Genomic DNA, 20,167 nt, shown 5'->3' with positions numbered 1-20,167 from the left:
TGAGCCACATTTCTCTTCCCAGAGAAAAGCAAGGCACAATTCTTCCCAAGAATATTTTTGGGTTTCACATTCTCTGAACCTCAGAGAAAGGAAAAACAATTCTTGTCTCATTTGCTGTGCCTGTGTTTGTGCCAAAGCAGAATGCAATATGGAGATGGTTTACCCAAAGTGATGGTGTTTTGTTTCCTTGGCCTATCAGATGTGTGTGTGTGTCAGGACTGTCAGGACAGTCATGAGATTCTGTGCAGTGTGTGCAGAGTTGAGTGCTTGGCAGATTCAGTTTAGATGTAATGTAATATAAGATAGAATAATAAAGTAATTAATTAGCCTTCTGATATCCATGGAGTCCTCCTCATCATTCTCTCCCCTTGATGGGAGTTCCCTCTAAATTTGATAGAGGAGGGCTGCAGCCACCATGGGATGGGACTGTGCCACCACCCTGACACACAGGGTGTCAGCTCCTGCTCTCACTCTGGCAGTGTTGTTTTGTACTATTACATTTGTGTTTTTATATTTTCTTTTAGTTTTTTTTTCCTAATAAAGAATTGTTACTCCTGCTCCCATATCTTTGCCTGAGAGCCCCTTCATTTCAAATTCATAACAATGCAGAGGGAGGGGGTTTGCATTCTACATTTCTGGGGAGGCTCCTGCCTTCCTTAGCAGACACCTGTCTGTTCAAACCAAGACAGATTGCCACCAATACCCTGACCCACAGGCTGTCAGGTAATTTCTGCCTCTGTCAGTGGGTTTTTTGTACTATTTATATTTTAATTTTCCTAGTAAAGAACTGTTATTCCTGCTCCCGTATCTTTGCCTGAGAGCCCCTTTAACAATTCAGAGGGAGAGGGTTTGCATTCTCCATTTCAGGGGAGGCTCCTGCCTTCCTTAGCAGACACCTGGCTTTCCAAACCAAGACAGCATGGCAGAGATGCAGTGTGGGGTGCAGGGTGTCAGGGGAGGGGCAGCTGTCCCACCCGAGGCGGGCTCTGTCCCTGCCGCGCTGCCCCACGCGGTTGGTGGAGCGGATGTAGAGGTGCCGGTGCAGCTCGTCGATCAGCACCAGGTGCAGGTTCATCTTCTTGCTGTGCAGCTCCAGCCTCAGGTCGCTCAGCCCCTCCACCTGCAGGAGGGGACCCTCCAGGGAATCCACTGCTGACACCTGGGGGGAAAGCAGGGGACAGTTTTTACACTCTCGCCATCAATTCATTCAGTTTTGCAATTTTCTGTGACAATCATATTTTCTGAAAAATCCCTTTGCCCAAGAGTCTTCTCCTGGGAAGCTGAGAAGCCTCAGAGAAAAAGGAAAACAATTTAATCTCATTTGCTTCTCCTGTGTTTTGCTGCTTTGGAATGTGGTTGGAGATTGTTTATCCAACAGGTGATTGTTTCATTGGTTTCATGGGAATTGTTTTCACTCTTTGGCCAATCAGTGCCAAGCTGTGTCAGGACTCTGGAAAGAATCATGAGTTTTCATTATTATCTTTTTAGCTTTCTGTAAGTATCCTTTCTGTATTCCTTAGTATAGTTTAGTTTAGTATTCTTTAATATAATATAGTATCATAAAATAATAAATTAGCCTTCAAGAACATGGAGTCAGATTCATCATTCCTCCCTTTGTCTGAGAACCCCGCAAATACAATAATTTTCCTCTTGGATTAGGGAATGTTTGAACCCCAGGATTATTCTAGCCTTAAAACCCTTCTAAAGCAGAAAATCTTGAAGTAATATTTCTTTATTTATATTCCCAAATAAATTATATAGGAGGGTCAGACATCCAAATAATTCAGATTTAATGCGCAGCCTTCAAATATTAAGCATACGTATAAAACAAGTTAGTGAAAACACAGTTCTTAAATAAAAATCAAAGCACAGTTTATCCCCAAATAAGAGGATTATTAAGTAGAAAAGTGTTAGAAGAAGATAGTGACAATGCTGTTTGATGGTTGCTATTCTTTCCATTACAGAAACACCAAAAATACCCATTCTTCCAAATTCTGCAAATGGGGAGAAAATGGCTTAAATTTAATTTGTTTAAACTCATGACTGAAAAAGCTTAGGAGGCCTCATCCTTTAGTCTGCACGAGGGCTATGTCCTGTGCCTCCACCATTTGAATATCTGAAATAATGACCAGCTGACATCCCATGGGCGCTGAAATTCCCTAATTTTCTTTTCTATCCTAAAAACAAATGTGGGCAAAACCCAAACACAGACAAACCCCACCAGGAATGACAAATCAGTGCCTAAAAGCAACACTCTCACTGTGCATCCCTCCCAGTTGGTTTTCTATTTAACAGAGATTTCCAGTTACTGATAAATAAATGATGGCATCCCTCTGCAGCTTCCAAACTCTCAGTGCTGATGTTGTAAGAAACTGGAAAGAGCATGTTTGGCATGCAGAGGTTTAAAATAAAATTTAAAAAACCATTCCCTGCTAACTGAGGATGCTGTCAGTGAAATAAGACATTTGCTTGCACTTCAGGATCTGGGTTCAGAACAAACCTGTCAGCCAAACATTAAAAATTAAAAGCCAAGATGCAGTGAGCAGCCAGCCCAGCCAAGGGCTGCTCCCTCAGTACCAGTAAATATTAACTCTGCTGAAAGAACATCCATCACCAGAGTATTCCTTTGCTGGCCTCCAAGCCCAGAAAAACTTGGAATATCCATAGGACAGCCAGGCTTTTTATATTAATTTTTAAGTCCCCTCACTTGCCACACTATACTGTCCATCCTCTGCCTTCCCAGTATCCATCTGGAAACAGTTGGGGAAGTTTGGCCATCACACACAATAAAACCACCCCAAAAATGATGGAAAAATCCAATTTCCTTCTCCCCAGAGGAGGTGGCAGAGCTCACCCAAGTTGAGGAGCTCAGCACGTGGGAAACTCAGGCAGAAGTGGAAATGTTCATTCCTCTGCTATTCCTTTGGTATTATTCCCCAAATTTCCCCATTCCAAAGGCACTCTACTAAAGGAACATCCATCACCAGAGTATTCCTTTGCTGGCCTCCAAGCCCAGGACAAAATTGGGATATCCATGGGACAGCCAGGCTTTTAAAATTAATTTTTTAATCTCCTCAGTATCCATCCTCTGCCTTCCCAGTATCCATCTGACAATAGCTGGGGAAGTTTGGCCATCACACATGATAAAACCACCCCAAAAATGAAGGAAAAACCCAATTTCCTTCTCTCCAGAGGAGGTGGCAGAGCTCACCCAAGTGGAGGAGCTCAGCACGTGGGAAACTCAGGCAGAAGTGGAAATGTTCATTCCTCTCCTCTTCCTTTGGCAGGTGGAGCTTTTATCCCCAAATTTCCCCATCCCAAAGGCACCTGAATCCCCCCCAGTTGCTTCAGGGAAGCTACAACTGCCCTGAGAGTGGACCAAAAATCCCACCAGAGCAAGGAGCAGGAGCAATTTATCACATTTTAAACATTTGTCATACTGAGAAAATGAGTGATGAAAAAGCAATCAGAAAAGAAGTGAAAAGTGACATTAAAAAAACCCCAAGACATCCAGGAAGAGTTTTCTCTGACACACAAAGAATGGGAATTTAAACTTCCCACTCAGCTCTGGTTTTGTCTTGTCAGTTCCTAAAGAGTTCATTGCTCATGAAAAATATTAAGGTCAAAATACAGCTCTAAAGGACATCTTAAAAAAAATAAAATTGAACATTCAACCATTTACTCATGTTCATGGAAGTCAAAGGAAGGTTGGTTTAGATGACAATAGAAATATTATGCTAAAACCCAAACTAAATATTTTTCCTTTCTGCAGTTTGGCTTACAGAAAGATGATTTAGGTCCTGGCAACAAAGCAGCACCCAAGATTATATTCCACAATAAAAAATTTGAGATGAAAACCTTTGTGTGCTGGATAAACCAGCCCAGAACTGCAGAAGTGACCAAAAGGAAGCAAAGCCATCAATAAAAAAATGCACAAAATTAAATATACACTAAAGGCAGATCGACAGTGGAACTCTAGAAGGAACTTTTCTGACTTTATGGCCCCACTCAGCTCCTAACACACCAAAATTTGGATTATGCAAGAGATGCCAATCAGCTTTCCCTGATTTTTAACACTCCCAGCAGCTGCTGGCTGAGTCCAAAAGCACTAAAAGATGTGGGATTGGATAGAGAGAGGAAGAGTTATCCTGCAAGACTCCAGTTGATACTGATAAGGGAAAAGCAGCCCAAGAAAACCTGGAAATGAGATGTCCAGAAGGACTACAAGTGGTTCCAGGCTCCAGAAAAAGCAGCTGATGGTCACTCCTGGCTCTTCTTTCTACACACACAGCTCAGTTAAATAGAAATAAAGTTATTTTTTTGTTTGTTTTTCTGCAGGGGGATCCCAGCATTGTGTTAGACTGGCTGGACACAAAAGATAAGGACAGGTAAAAGAGCTCCCCCACATGAATCTTTTGGCAGGGGCTGGGGTGCAGAGAGGAGCCACAGCCACACAGAGCAGCTGGAAAAGGACTCAACAATAAACAAGTTGTTATTCTTGTGGAAAAAAACTGCTTTACAATGAGTAAATTGTACCAAAAGAATGGGCAGTGCCCAGCAGCACCTCCTTTAATTCCTGAATTCAGCTCTCTCTCCCATTGAAAGCTGCTCATGAACACACAATAAGGGTAATTTAGTCAAACACTAATTAAAATATTGGCCTGGATTAGCAGAGAATTTGGCTTAGATGATCTGATAGTAATTCCTTATGCTCAAATCTCCTTATCTCTCTCTACTTATTAGTACCTACAATGAGCAAAGACCCTTTAGGAAACAGAGATGAAATAAGGCTGAAAAAAGAGCTGTGCTTTGTAGAAGCTAAAAATTGCAAGTTGATAGAAAATAACCATGGCACCAGCACCATTAGGCAGCTTGTTTAAAGGTCACAGGCAGTTTAGAGCAGGACTTAATTGCCTTAAAAAGAAAACACAGCTAAACACTTGCTTAGTGTAAGAGGAAATTTGGAAGGGTTTAATTCAGCATTTTACAACAAATGAGAACCTAAGTGTTAACAAGGTATTTGTCAAAATTCTTCCTTTCCTGACTTCAGCCAAAGTTTCCCAATCTGCTTACAGTGGAATCTGTTTATTCCCTCAAGGGTTCTGCTGAACCCCCACAGGCCTGGAAGTCAGCAGAGATAAAGAGAAAAGTCTCAATTTTTTTTTTTCAGGGTGGAGGAAAAAAACCAAAATAATGACAGAATTGTAAAATCATGGAATTATGGAATGCTTTGGGTTGGAAGGGACATTAAAGTTCACCCAGTCCCCATGGGCAGGGACACTTTCTGCTGTCCCAGGTTGCTCCAAGCCTCATCTAACCTGGCCTTGGACACTTCAGGGATCAGGAATCCACAGCTTCCCTGGGCAAGCTGTGCCAGGGCCTCTCCACAGGGAAGAATTCCTCCCTCAATTATTAATTGTTTTACTAGAAAACCAAATCCTTTCTGGCTGGGAAACCAGTCTGTTCTGCATTTGGACAATGGATATAAAAACATGAACACAGAACTGAGAAAGGTTTAGAGGAAACAATGTGGTGGGTCATAATTTGAGATAAAAAAAAAAGTTGTACATAAACACAATCTGAGAAAAGGGAAAAAGCTGAGCCCTCAGAATAAAAGAGTAAATAAATAAGCAACAACCCAGAAGGTTGCAGCTGCCTCGCTAGTGAATACAACAATGCTGACATTTAAAAGGAGAATTGATCTGCTGCCTTTACAAGGGACTCACTTTCACAAGGTACAGGAAAAGAAAATGACTAAAAACCAGCTGAAATAAGTATAGGCAGATCTAAACAAGCAGGTCACTGAAATTCATTTGCAGGAGATAAGGACTGAGCCTGCAAACTGCTGTGGAACAGCAAAGTCCTCACCCTGCAGCTCTGGGGACCTGGCAGAGGGCAGAGAGACACAAGAGCCACAAATTCCCTCTCTTCCCTGGAACAGAATTCCCAGAGCAGCCCCTGGGTCCCTGGAAGTGTCCAAAACCAGGCTGGACAGAGCTTGGAGCAGCCTGGGATGGCAGAAGGTCCATGGCAGGGGTGACACTGGATGGGCTTTAGGTCCCTTCCCAAACCTGTGAACCAAAGTGCTGTGATGTTGGATTAAGCCATTTTCTGACCCACAGATGGGGCAACTAAATATAAGTTATAAATATAAATAGTTATAAATATAACTATTTATATATAAATATATATTTATTAATTATATAAATAGTTATATTTTATATTTTTTATTTTATTTTTATATTTATAACTTATTTATATAACTATTTATATAATCAATAACTTATTATTAATATTTTATATTATATTTTATATAAATTATATATACTTAATATATAATATATATAATTAATATAAAATATTATATTAATATTTTATATTAATTATATAATAGTTATTAATTATATAAATAGTTATATAAATAAGTTATAAATATAAATAATAATATAAATATAAATATAAATAATAAGTTATTAATTTTAAATGATAAGTTATTAATAATTAAAGTTATTAATTAATAACCAATGTTGTTATTATAATAACATTGATTGTTATAGTGACAATATTAGGGATAGTGCTGTATGTACTTCACTGTGCACAACAAACAATAAACAAAACCATCAAAGGAGTTTTTTCTGTTGAAGAGAGAGGGGGAAATGTGGGAAGTGGATTTGTAGAGAATTCTCAAAGCCTGACAGAGAGCTCACATCTGCATGCAAACGTTGAGATGAGAAATGCTGAGTTAGAAATGCCCTGGAATGGGACAGACATTGCTGAGAGAGAAATGGAACTGGAAACAAGTTCCAAAGGGTGGCTTTGCAAATAAGACTGGATACTTTGGAGAAATAGAACGATGAAACATGCATTGGAGTGGGACCCATGAGGCGTAATTTTAGATTATTGGCATTTAAAGCATTTACAGCAAGATGATAGACCAAGAAACACTTATAATGTATTGGAATTAAAAAATATTTGGCTTCTGATTGTGATGGGGTGAATTATAACATCTGCATTGTCTCACCCTTCACATGAGAATCAAAAGGGAATAAAAGTTTTTAAAACACCTCTCAGCTGCCCCATCTCTGAATCAGAAAAGGCTCAATCCAACACTGTGAGAGGCAGAACAGCAGCAAGAAACACTCCCAGGTGCCACCCCATCCCTGTGCCACCCACTGCCTGGCACAGGAGCCTGACAGATGGAGCAAAAGCCATGGAAAAAACAACTTGAGAAAAGGGAGGGGAATGAATAAAGCTGTTGGACATGAGTTGTACCTGGAGAGCAGTGAGAAAATGTTTACTTCAGCAGGGTTTGTCTGTGTTCTCTATTTTTACCCACCTCGAACCTCCAAATCACTCCTAAGTCTATTAGCAATAAAATAAGCAAGGAGCTCCTGAATTTAAGGCTGCAAAATTCCCACTTTTTTGATGGACAATGCAGGGAATCACAGAATGGTTGGAATCACAGAATTCCAAAACCCAAAAGCCTGTGAAGCACTCAAAGCCTCCACTGCTGGCAACACTTAACAAGCACATGATTAAACCTGCTTTGAACTGCATTTATATCTTTTAATACCAACCTTGACAAGTTTTATCAAGGCTGTGTTTTTAATTCCAATATCTTTTGGATATAATGGTTTTCAATTCCAGTATCTTTTGGATATATCTTTTGGATTTAATATCTTTTAATTCCAACCTTGACACAAGTTTTATCAAGGCTATCAAGTTTTTATCAAGGCTGTGTTTCATCTGTAGATTTGTTGCAGTATTTTGGTTGCAAGGTGGATCAGGATGAAGTTGAAAAGTGATGGCCTTTGAGGATGGGCCAGCCAAATAATGGGATACAAGGAAAACTTTGAAAATAATAAATCCAAGGCTTGGGAATTGTCTGCTACCAAATTGCCAGAGCACAGTGTGAGGTGGCATCCAAACAAATCAGTGAATAGGAATTATTAAGATGACCCTGAACTTAAAAACCACCCTGGTCATCCTAAAGCAGAGATTCTTCAGGTAAAATCATGGAAAACAGGAAAAGCACCAGAGATGAGTGATGATATTCCTGAAAATTCCTGATCTTCCTAAAAACAGGGAAAGGAGCAAAGGAACCCAGGGGATGAGGATTAATGAGGAGCTGATGGACAGCACTGGGTGGATATTCAGGTGAGGGAAGAAATTGCTCCCAATTTTGTTGACCTTTGAAAATCTTGTAAGGCTCAACAAGCAAAAAGCAAAGAAAGAGCTGTAAATTATGATTATGGTTCCTTTGCAATATTTTGGGAAGAGCTGAACTGACTCCCCTCCATGGCATGAAAGGATTTGTGAGCAAATGAAGCACAAAAAGGGGGGGGAACTGACACAGATGACTGAAGCTGAGAGGGTTGGAAAATCACTTGGAAAGATTCTTTGCTACACACACAAAAAAAGGGCTCAGTTTGCAGGAAAACAGCTCATCCTGGGACAAGCAAACTGATCTGAAGGGGGAAAGGAGAGAAAAAAATATACAAACAAAAGTAAAAGGGTGATTTTGGACAGACCTGGCTGAAACACCTTAACACAAAGGACAAACAGCTTTTATTTCTCTGAAGTGTTCCAATGGCAATGACCAAACACTGTTTTCCCTCTGCCAACTTTTAAATATTTATAAAATTATGTTCCTCACTTGCTGTCCTTTCCTCCAGCTAGAGAAATTTAATTCTTTTGCATTTGCCTCAGTCACCCATCAATCATTCCCCTTCCTCCTCCACTCCTGTAATTCATCAATGTCTTTCTAGCAACAAAGTGCTGGAACCAAAAGTGGAGCTCAAGGAAGAGAGGGGCTAAAAACAAGAGGTTTATCCAACTGCTCACTTGGACCTGAACACAAATTCTGCAATTTCTCCACCACTATGGACAAATGACTTCCCTGAAATGGCAGAATTATCCACTGGCATGACAGAATTACCCAAGACTTTTTCCTTTCACTTCTCATTTCCATTTTCATCCCAAATGTTTCAAATGCTTTAGTGAAAACTGAATTTATTACACCTTTCTGCCAGCTTTAAAGCTGCATTTTCAAAGCAGTTCAATCAGATTTATTTCTCCAGATTTATTCAATCTGGATTATTTTATAGTGTCCCATAACCCTTCAACAAGTTTTTCATGGTGTTGCTGCAATGTTTTATTGGGGATAAAATTCTCTTCTACATCCCAGAGTTTAAAAAAGAATTCCTGGACAGCCCAATGACTGCTGGAAAAGCATCCTCTGTATTCCAACTCTGCTCCACCTCCACCACAGCCTGATTTCTGATTAAATCTGTTAATAAATAAGCTTTTACCAGCTGAAATGAAGGGTTGTTATTAGCAGAGCCAAGAGCCCCCTGATGATGCTCTGAGGAGGGCTGGGGTCAAGCATGTGGCCATGAAAATCAGCTTTAGGTACTAAAACTTCCTGCAAGAGACTGCCCTGATAAAGCAAATTACAGCAGGAAAAGAGTGAGAGCAAGTCATTGAAACTGTGTCCAGGGGAAATAAAATAAAAGTGTTTTTAAGGGACAGAAATTCCATGTTCTAATGTGTTTAAAACTAGCCTAAAGTTTATTAAAAAATAATCAAAGCAGTACTTAAGGAAAGAAAAAATAAAAAAAATTCTTAAATATTAAAAAAATTTCTTAAATTTAAGGAAAAAACAGGAAAAAATAGAGAAGTGAGGTGAAAAGTGATCTAAGAATAAAAACCCAAATCCTTCTGCATAAAGAACTTATCAGTATTCTATCCAACTCAACTCAGATCCTCCTTGGGTGGCCCCAGACCTTTCAGACACACAAAGCCCATGATTTCTGTGGTTTTTGGAATCACCAGAACATATTCCAGGTCCACAGGGAATTAATAAAATTCACAAAAAACAAGGTGCCTCTTCCTCACCTGTCCCTCACCTTAAGAAATCAGATTTGCCAATCATTACCAATGAACAGAAACCTCACATGAAATGAGAGAGCTCTCACTTCTCAAAAGAGAATTTCAAAGCAGAGCCAAGATTTAAATTTACCTATAAAAACCCAGGATGCTCTGGATTTTTACAGGAAAATTTAAATAGGTTTCATTTCTGCAGGATCCCAAACAAACCCAGCTCTCTTATCTCCACTTAATTCCAAAATATCAAATTCTTCCACGGCAGCACCTGAATCCCAGAGCTGCACTAAGGAATGCAGGAACCAAATCAAAGTGGTTTTATTGATTTTCCTTGTTCCAGCTGAAAGGCAGGCAGTAAATAAAATACAGGCTGAGAACTGCATTGTTATTTTTATTTATTTCATTATTCCAGGCTACTGCAAGTGTAAGAACTCTGCTCACTACAAGGCATTTTCAATTGAAAGGCTCTGCTTGTGCCATCCTGAGGACAGCCACAGGTGGCAGCTGCAGCCAGGGAATAAAAATGAGATTTTTACATCTCTGCCATGCCCAGGGCTACAAACAGCCAGTTTTGCAAGGAGATGTGGGCACTCCAAAGGATTTTCCAGAGGATTAACATGGAATGCAGAGGAGGTTCTTGAGGAGGACACAGAATCAGAATTTGGGTTGTTAAACCTCATCCATGGCAGGGCCACCTCCCACTGTCCCAGGCTGCTCCAGCCTGGCCTTGGACACTGCAGGGATGCAGGGGCAGCCCCAGCTGCTCTGGAATGAGATGCTCATTATGGGATGAGTAAATATTTTGCACACAGAGCAGAAACATTTCAATATTTTAAAGCCCTTGTTTGACTCCCTCTTCCCACAGCAACTGGGGCTCCTTGTCCTCACTGTTCTCCAGGCTGTCCCTGCCTTGAAATTTCTCCTCTATCTCCTTTTCCTGTGCCACCTTCATTTGTTTCCCAGAGCAGCTGGGGCTGCCCCTGGATCCCTGGAATGTCCCAGGAAGGATTGGAGCAGCCTGGGATAGGGGAGGTGGCCCTGGAATGAGCTTGGAGGTCCCTTCCCACCCAAATCATTCTGGGATTTGGGACACTCAGAATCCATCCCGAGGGATTTTTATGGAAGTTGGGGATGGAAAAGGGAAGGGAGACCCTTCCTGGAGTCCTGAGGTTCCCAGTGAAGCCCCCGGATCCCAAAATCCCTTCCTAGAGAGGAGTCGGGGTGGGGATGGATCCAATCCCAGGCTGGGAGAGCTGGGAATGGAGGGAATTCCCTGGGAGAGAGAGACTGGGCTGGGATTTTGGGAAGGGATTCCCAGAGCAGCTGGGGCTGCCCCTGATCCCTGCAATGTCCAAGGCCAGGCTGGAGCAGCCTGGGACAGTGGGAAGGGTCCCTGCCATGGATGGGATGGGATTTAAGGTCCCTTCCAACCCAAACCATTCTGGAATTCCATGATTTCTGCACAGCATTTCCACTTTTTAACAGCCCTTCCTGTTCTGCCCCTGCTGTCCCCCAGTCACAGCTGTGTTGTAAAGTCCTGCCTTTAAAAACACAAACCCACTTTTTTTGTAAAATGCCAAATATGCAGGGAGAAAGTGATCAGCTCCAAAAAGTCCTCCTGCTATTACTCACATCACAAAGCAGAGCAGATATATATAAAAATATAATCAATTTCCTGACATTAAAAACCTAAAGTTTAGGTCTTTAACACTGGAAAAGAAAGAAAAGTAGGTGCTGGAGCATTCCCTGCTTCTGGAGAAAGAAAATACTGACAGCTTTTTATTTCCTGGGAAAAAGACACGGGAGAAGGATGAGCCCATGAGGAAACCACCAATTCCTCACTCTGCAACACAAGGGTGGGGGAAGTGAAGTGAAGAATAATCAAAAAGCTCCATCCTTCCTTCTTCCCACCTTCATTCTTCCTAATAAAAAAAATTCAGGTGGAAATAGCAAAGATCCTCCCTCTTATCCCATGGATAGATTTCTGCAGTTTCAGTGTTTATTACCTGCCTCAAGGGCAAATCCAGACACAAAACCAAAGCAGCCTAAAGAGTTTTGTTCAAGTATATGACATGACCTTAAATTGCTTTATTCAACAATATTTCTTCACTGTTTTCAGCATTTCAGCTCTTAAATTATAGAAACAAATGGCAAATATTAAGTTTTCCCTATGGGGACCTCATGGGTCAACAGTGGAATCAGAAGAATTAAAGCTACAGCACAGATCTCCACGATCTTGAGCTAATTAATTTATTAATTACTATGCAGAGCATAATCAGTGCACAGCCCAGTGCTGGGGAGATTGGACATGAAACTGTTTCCTGCAAGGGTGAATCCCCTGTCCTGGCCACTGCTGATCTCTGCTCTGGCTTCTGGTGCTGTGGAGCACTTCCAGAGCTTCTCCTCTGCAAGAACTTGGATTCCTCATGCCAGCAGCCAAGCCCAGGCTCCCAGGGAAGTGACATCAGTGTCCCTGATGTGACAGTGGGAAGTGACAGTGTCCCTGGCCCCTGCTCACTCCCCTCCCTGCAGACTGTCCTCAGGAAGCTCCTCCTGGTTCAGAATTTGCCCTCAGTAGCAGATCACAGAATTATGGAATGATTGCGGTTGGAAAAGAGCTCTCAGATCATGGAGTCCAACCATTCCCAGCACTGCCAAGGCCACCACTGCCCCATGTCCCCAAATGCCATGTGCACATGGCTTCAAATCCCTCCAGGGATGGGGACTCCATCACCACTGCTCTTTCCATGAAGAAATTCTCCCCAAAATACCCCCTGAGGCTCCCCTGGCCCAGCTTGAGGCCATTTCCTCCTCCTGTCCCCTCTTGTCAGGGACTTGTGCAGAGCCAGGAGGTCCCCCCTGAACCCTTCTCTTGTTTTATATTAAACAAAAACCACCCACAAATGGCTGCACGTGCACTGAAGTGCCCCATAAAAGTGAATATTGCTGGCAGTAATTCAGTGTGTGAAAAAGCAGCTCCATTTCAGGCAAATGTACAAACTCACTCTATCAAAAAGGCACATAAAGAAATGGAAAATAAGTATAATGCATTCCAGCTCCAATAGGCATTTTAGCTGTTCCAGACATTCCCAAATTCTCCAAAGCTTCACAATTCAAAGGATGCTGGAAATGGGTTCTTTTAGACACCCTGTAATGTGCAATTATAGGACAGCAAACCTGATCCTACTGCCTGTGCTCCTGGAATTATCAAGATGCTGGAAGAACACACAACAGGAACACCTGATATTTGTGTGCTGCTCTGGCTGGATACAGAATCAGAAAGGAAAAAAAAAAAGCTGTCACTTAAAAAAATTAACTTCATACAAATGTAAGCTGTCACAAAGTACCTCTGCATTGTGTTTATCCAACTGGGAAAAGCTGCCAGTCTTTTATTAACAATCCTTGCCTGCATTACTCAGTCACTGCACATTAGAACCAGCAGCTGGAGAGTTTTGAGTGATAATGAAACCTGTAACAAGCCATCCTCAGCCTTCTTTTCCAAACAATAAGGGAATTAAAATTTCAATTTAAATGCAGAGGTTTGAAACACGCTTCAGTGGCAAAATTACTTCAATTAATGTGAGTGGAATACAAAGAGCAGGCTGCAGGGATGGGATGCAGCAGGCTGGAATGATGCAAAGGTCTGATTCCTACTGCATGGATCACAGGGCTACAGGAACAGCATCAATCAGGGCTGCAAGTGCAGGGGGAGGGCTGCAAACTCCTGCTCAGAGCACTCTGGGCTTCTCCTGAGCCACCAGCAGCTGCTTACCTTGAGGGATGAAACCAAAGGACAGGCAGATCTATGGACACTGTGCCTCCCTGACAGATCAGCAATGATTTTACATAATGTTCCTATCATATCAAAGGAGAAGGGAATTATCCCCAGCCAGTGAGTGATTACAACATCACAGCTCTGTTAACACAAGATGGCAAAAGCCAATGAGCCTGCAGTGATTTTTGGCCAGGGAAAAGCTCCAAATGCAGGTGAATTACTGTTTCTTTATACAGGCACATTTGTCTTCAAATGAGAATTGCAAGTGTCAATGAGTGGCTGAAATTGAGTGTTCAATTTCCACTTGAGGTTTCTCTGCATTCCTTGATATATATTCAAAAAAGCTCATGAACTAACAGCTGCTTTTTATATCATTACTATTTGATTTATTAGAAAATATTTGCCATGCTGAAAACAAAAAAACAACCAGAGCAGCAGCAGAAATGCTGCAGAGGTCTATAAATCAGAGAGATCTAATGCTGTCTCTCCCTCATAGCCACAGGCAACTTTACTCAAGCACACATATTTATATACACAGAAGTGTTTATATTTAAAATAACCATATACAAAACATTGCAAAGCAGTAAATATCAAATACACAGGTTGAAAACCATTTCTAAAGCATAATGTATGAGAAATCTTAAGCAAGGTTATTTTTCTTTTTACATTTCCTAACACGGATTTCCAATAGGAAATAGATTATTTGTTCTGGCATTTTGAAAAGAATATTTTTAAATCAAAAAGGAACCCACAAAAAAACAAACAAAAAACCAACCAAACAAACAAAAAATAAAAAAAAAAAACAAAAAAACAACCCAAAAAGCAACCAAACCAAACAAACTGGTGAAAAAAGCACCAACATTTCAACTCATACTGATGGCAACTGTGAGTATCATGTTTTGGTACCTACACTGGACATCCTTAATTTCCACCTCCTTTTTCCCACCTGACAATTGAAAATATCAGGCAAACACCACACTTGGATTCTCTCATTTCTGGAGCTGCTCAAGGCCAGGCTGGGCAGGGCTTGGAGCAGCCTGGGACAGTGGGAGGTGTCCCTGCCATGGCAGGGGTGGCACTGGATGGGATTTCAGGTCCTTTCCAACCCAAACCATTCCAGGATCCTGTGACTGCAGCAGGGCTGGCACAGGAGAAGAGGAGGAACAGAAAAACAAAAGGAAGGAGGTGGCAGAATGGAACCAGACATGAGGATGTGACAGAAACAACAAAAAACAGGTGGGTTCCACAGGCCATGGGATGGGAGCGGCCTCCAGCTGTGGGGAATCCAGCACAGAGAACAAGGTAAGGTTTACAAAATCATGTTTAAGGTGAAAGAAGATGAAGCAAAAAAGGAGGAAATTAAAGCTCAGGGTGACAATTTTCAGCTCTTTCTCCTGTAAGAAACAGAGATAGCACTTTTGCCTCTACTTTTTGTGGTTCAGGATGGAAAGGACCTGTGGAGAATATCAAATCCACTTCCCTGCCCAAGCACGGGCACCTAGAGCCATGTCCAGCCTGGATTTGGAAATTTTCCACACAGGGAGACTCCAAAACCTCTCTGGGTCTATGGAGCTTGAACTTTTCAAGTGTTCAACCATCCCTACATTTTAAAAGGGCTGGTTTAGGGTCAAACTATTCCCTGTGCTTCAGGCTGTGCTCATTCCTCTTCTCCCATCCCTGGGCACCATAAAGGAGAGTCTGGCCCTGTTTTCTTTGCACCCTCCCATGAAACCATAATAATCATCAAAAACATCTCCCTGAGGGTTCTCTCAGCCTCTCTCCACGTGTGAGATGCTCCTTAACCATCCCTGTAATCCCCCACTGGCCTGGAGCCAGGAACTCCACCTGTCTTTACTGGAGAGGCCAGGACTGGACTGAGCATTCCACATGTCAGGACTGAGAAGAGAAAAATCACCTCTCTTGTTTTTAATTCCTAAAGACAGTTCCAGGAAAGGAAGGACTGGAGCCTGCTCAGGAAATGTGCTTGTTAAGTTCAGAAAAAGAAAGATTGTAATTAGAGAAGTCCAGGAAACTCCTGGACTATGGCATTCAAATTCTCTGAACAGAGAGACATAATTCTCTCTCTCAAAGTTGTTTTTTTTTCTAGAGAAGCACAGAGAGAAGAAGAGAAAAACAAATTTTTTCTCTATTTTCTGCTCCTGTTGTTTTTGCACATGTGGAATGTGTTAGGAAGATTGTTTACCTGAAGTGATTTGTCAATTGGATTCTGCTTAGAATTATTTTACTTCCTTGACCAATTGGAAAAAGCTGTGTCCTGACTGTCATGAGTTTTCTTTAGTATTTTTTATAGTATAGTATCTCTTTAATGTAGTGTAGTATAATGTAATATAATACAGTTTTAATAAAGCAATTGTTCAGCATTCTGAATCACTGGAGTCAGATGCCAACCATTCCTTCATCAGGGGCACCCTGATTTTACTGTACTGGACAAGAATGGAACTGTAAGGCAAGCTAATAAAAGAGATGGAACTGAAGAGAAAAAACACTTGAAGGAAGGGAGAAAAAGAGATTAACCAGGAGCTGGAAGTAAGCAGAAAAGAAATCACCAAGTCACAAATCCAATTAGGTTGGAAAAGATGTGTGAGATGTCAAATCCAACCTATGGCAAATTCCCACTGAGTGCCACATCCAGAATTCCATGTACACCTCCAGGAGTGGGGACTCCAAACCCCTCCTGGCAGTTCATTCCCACCTCTGATCACCCTTATGGTGAAGAAATTCCTCCTCATGCCCAACCTAAACCTTCAGACTTTGTCCTCTCATGCAGCCAATGAGGCAAACCCACCTAAACTGTGCAAGAAGCTCCCCTGTGAATAATGCCCAAAGCTGTGAGTGCATTCTGGGGATGGAAGAGAGGGACACAGGACAGTTCCTTCTATTATAAAAATGAGTTTGAAATAATTGGTAAGATTTTAAGAAAAATTATGATCTAGGCAGGGGTCTGGAAAATTAATTTTGAAATAAAGCATGAGACTGCAAAAGAAGGAGATGGGAGGGAAAAGGGGCAGAAAGGGGGCAAAAAGGGGATGGAAAGGGGGCAAAAAGGGGGATGGAAAGGGGGCAAAAAAGGGGTGGAAAGGGGGCAAAAAGGGAGCAGAAAGGGGGCAGAAAGGGACAAAAAAGGGGTGGAAAGAGGGCAAAAAAGGGGTGGAAAGAGGGCAAAAAAGGGGATGGAAGGAGGGCAAAAAGGGGATGGAAAGGGGGAAAAAGGGGATGGAAAAGGGATGGAAAGGGGGCAAAAAAGGGGTGGAAAGGGGGCAAAAAAGGAGCAAAAAGGGGATGGAAAGGGGACAAAAAAGGAGCGGAAAGGGGGTAGAAGGGGGACAAAAAAAGGGGATGACCAAAAAAGGAGGGACAGAAAAAGAGGGGGGGCAAAAAAAGGGGGGGAGGACAAAAATGGGGGACAGAAAAGGGGGGGACAAAAACGGGGGGACAAAAAGGGGGGGCCAAAAAGGGGGGGCCAAAAAAGGGGGGGGGACAAAAACAGGGGGACAAAAAGGGGGACGGAAAGGGGGAGAAAAGGGGGAGAAAAGGGGGGGGACAAAAAAGGGGGGGGACAAAAAAGGGGGGGGACAAAAAAGGGGGGGGAAGAGGGCAAAAAGGGGATGGAGGAGGGACAAAAAGGGGAGGGAAAAAGGGGGGGAAAAAAAGGGGGGACAAAAAGAGGGGATCAAAAAGGGGATGGAAAGGTGGCAAACAGGGGATGGAGGGGGGACAAAAACGGGGGCAAAAAAAAGAGGGGCCAAAAAACGGGGGCCAAAGGGAGGGGACAAAAAAGGGTGACAAAAAAGGTGACAAAAAAGGGTGCCAAAAAAGGGTGCCAAAAAAGGAGTACCAGCATGTCAGTGGCGTTGAGGTAGCGCTTGCTGGCCATGCACTGCTCCAGCTTCTGAGGGACCTGCTTGATGTTCTCAATCTCATCCAGGAGGTTCAGGACGTGCTTGTGCTCGATGCCCTCGATCCACAGCTTGCGCAGCTCGTCCCGCTTGCAGTGCAGCAGCATCTTGCAGGACAGCAGGTTCTCCTTCACCTGCAGCAGCACAGCAAGGGTTAATGACATCTGGCCCTGCAACTGAGAGCAGCCCTTCCCCACTTTGGTTTCATTAGGAATTCCAAATTTACTTTATTAGGAATTCCAGAAATATCACCGGGGTAAAAGCAAATTTGGTTTTCTTCGTGCTGTCTTGGCTAAGGGGAACTTTCCAGACCCTAAAAACTGAACTTCTCTCACAGTGAAATGTTCTTTAATGTGAAAATTTAGCTGAAGTACCACAATCCAAACCCATTTCCCAAAAATCAATTCAGTATTTTGGCAAACAGCAAGAATCTAATTTTCTATGGAAGCAAATAAGCCACCACTAATTTTTCTGCTGCAAACATTTTCCATCTGCCTATTAAATCTTTTGGCAGTCTCCTCCTTTCTTCAAGTTTGGTGTTTTTTCTCTGAAACAAGACCAGCTATGAGTAAAATCATTTTCCCAATAACTTGAGTAATACCAGGTTTTTTTTAGAAGAGAAGTTTCAATAAGAACATTTATGAGTTCAAATCAGCATTTCCATTATTTATCAAGCCATTACAAACCCTTTCGTGCTGCCATGCAGTTTGGTTCTGAGCCTCATGCCATCATCCAAGTGGCAAACTATTTAATTTTTCTCCATTTAGGCAACACCAAGAGTTTTCCTTCTCCATTCCCTCAGCTCACAGCATTCCCTGCTTTCAGATTCTCCCTGGTAAGGTCAGTGTAACCTAGCTTTTCCTGCTTAATGCAAATCAACAATCCATACTAAAATGTGGAAGCAATTAGCAGCACAGCTTCACACATTGCCTTCACACCACTCTTGTTTTGTGATAAGTTATGAATACTTGGGGCCCAACCTTTTCTCAGGCTGAACTCTCACTGAATTACACATGAAGAGAGACACTCAGAAGGAGCCCTTCAATTTATTTTTAAATAATGAGCCTTTAAAGCACTCCACAAATCCCACTTCAACTGCACTTTCCCCTACCTTGTTCACCTGAAAGCAGTTAAAAAAAAAAAATCTATGTGAAAAACACATCAGTGGACCAATACTGGACACTGGTAAATAAAAACTGCTCCATAAAACAGCCTCTGTCCAGAGGCAGGAGAGTTTGAGATTTCTAAACTGCACTCCAAAATGTCCTTCTGAAAAAGAGAAGCATGGAAAAATCCTCAGCCAACAAAAAACCCTCATCTAGGAGGGTCCTAAAAAGCAGAGGCAAAGAGAAACACACACTGAGATCATTTCACATCTAATCCCTGTTCAATACATTAATTGGAAATGTTCCACTGGCCTGGCACAGCTTCATCAGTGGACTGCTGCTACAGAGAGCCAAATTAGGTCAGCAAACAACCGTGGGGCCAGGAGGAATCTCAGCAGACATTCCTGCTCCTGTCCTTGCAAGCAAGATCATCAGCTCCATCCACATCTGGGTGTGGGAATCCATAAATTCAGAGGGTTTTGAAAAAGCTGCAAAAGGCAGCCTCAGAGACAGCAGAACTGTGATTAGAGCTGAGCAGCAGCCATGAGATTGGGCAGCAGAAAAATTATGTAAGAAGTAGAAAAGTAAGGACAAATAGGACAATGGTCTGTGTATTAATGCTTGTCTAGAATAAATCCCTAAGCTGCAGAAAAGTTCATCTGGTGAGATATGAGGGAGTTCTGAGTTAATAACAGAGCTCTGTGCATTGTGTTTGAAGGCTCACAAGCAGGTTTGGGTTTGAAATAAGCAGGCATTGTTTAACCAAAGGTACCTGTGCTTAGAGTGGTTGGATGGAACCACTGACAATGTGCTTCTGCTTTGTGGGATTGGTCAAAAAACTGCTAAAGTGAGTTGTGACATTGAGTTCTTGGTCTGCTGCCTGGGATGTGAGCTGAGGGCATCTCCCCATTGTCATAGCCATGGAATGAGGCTGATGCTGGAAAATCAAACAGCTCAAGGCACGTTCCAAGCAGCCCTGTCCTGTCTGTGATTTGTACAGAGACCCCAGCCCGTGATACTGGAAGCAGAGCAAGGAATGAACAGCAGATCCTAAAAAAAATACCTCCCCTTGTGAGCCCAAGTTGGTTCTGCTTCATAATTCAGTTTTTCAGAGGCAACACCTCTGTAGCTAAACCCAAAACTAAGCCTTTCCCACCAGGAGTCCACACAAGAATTGACTACAGAAGGCAAATCCCCAGATGTCAGAAGCCAGGACATCCCTCTGGCTGTCCTGGATGGCTCCAGCCCCTGCCAGGGGGCTCAGAGACCTTGGCACAGAGCCCAAGACACCCCTGTGCCTTTGATTTTGATGCATAGAGCAAATTACCACCTTTATATGAAGAATTACAAGTCAAGAGAGTTTAAGTAGAGTAACAGTTAGTTTGTCATGGGGTGAAAAATAGATTTTTGGGGTTTTTAGAATGGGGTCCCAAAATGGAGGAATTTGGGTGTACCCTGTCCTTCTTCCTGGCCTCCATCTTCTG

At 42.3% G+C, this 20,167-nt stretch overlaps 1 protein-coding gene across 1 annotated transcript in view; it reads right to left on the bottom strand.

Moving 5' to 3' along the window:
* EXOC4 (exocyst complex component 4) overlaps window positions 1–20,167 on the bottom strand; it is a 362,178-nt gene that overhangs the window by 315,493 nt on the left and 26,518 nt on the right. The window contains exons 3-4 of the mRNA XM_071424195.1: window positions 17,517–17,711; window positions 975–1,159 (exon numbers count right to left, since the gene is read on the bottom strand). Of these exons, the coding sequence (XP_071280296.1) occupies window positions 975–1,159; window positions 17,517–17,711 (380 nt within the window). The remainder of the gene's footprint in view (window positions 1–974; window positions 1,160–17,516; window positions 17,712–20,167) is intronic.

Source organism: Agelaius tricolor, unplaced genomic scaffold, assembly GCF_023055355.1.
Source record: "Agelaius tricolor isolate 1412-34295 unplaced genomic scaffold, bAgeTri1.0.p SCAF_3, whole genome shotgun sequence".
In the NCBI taxonomy this organism is placed as follows: Eukaryota; Metazoa; Chordata; class Aves; order Passeriformes; family Icteridae; genus Agelaius; species Agelaius tricolor.
The sequence above is the reverse complement of the archived record's forward strand: the minus strand, read 5'-3'. Positions and strand labels throughout refer to the sequence as shown.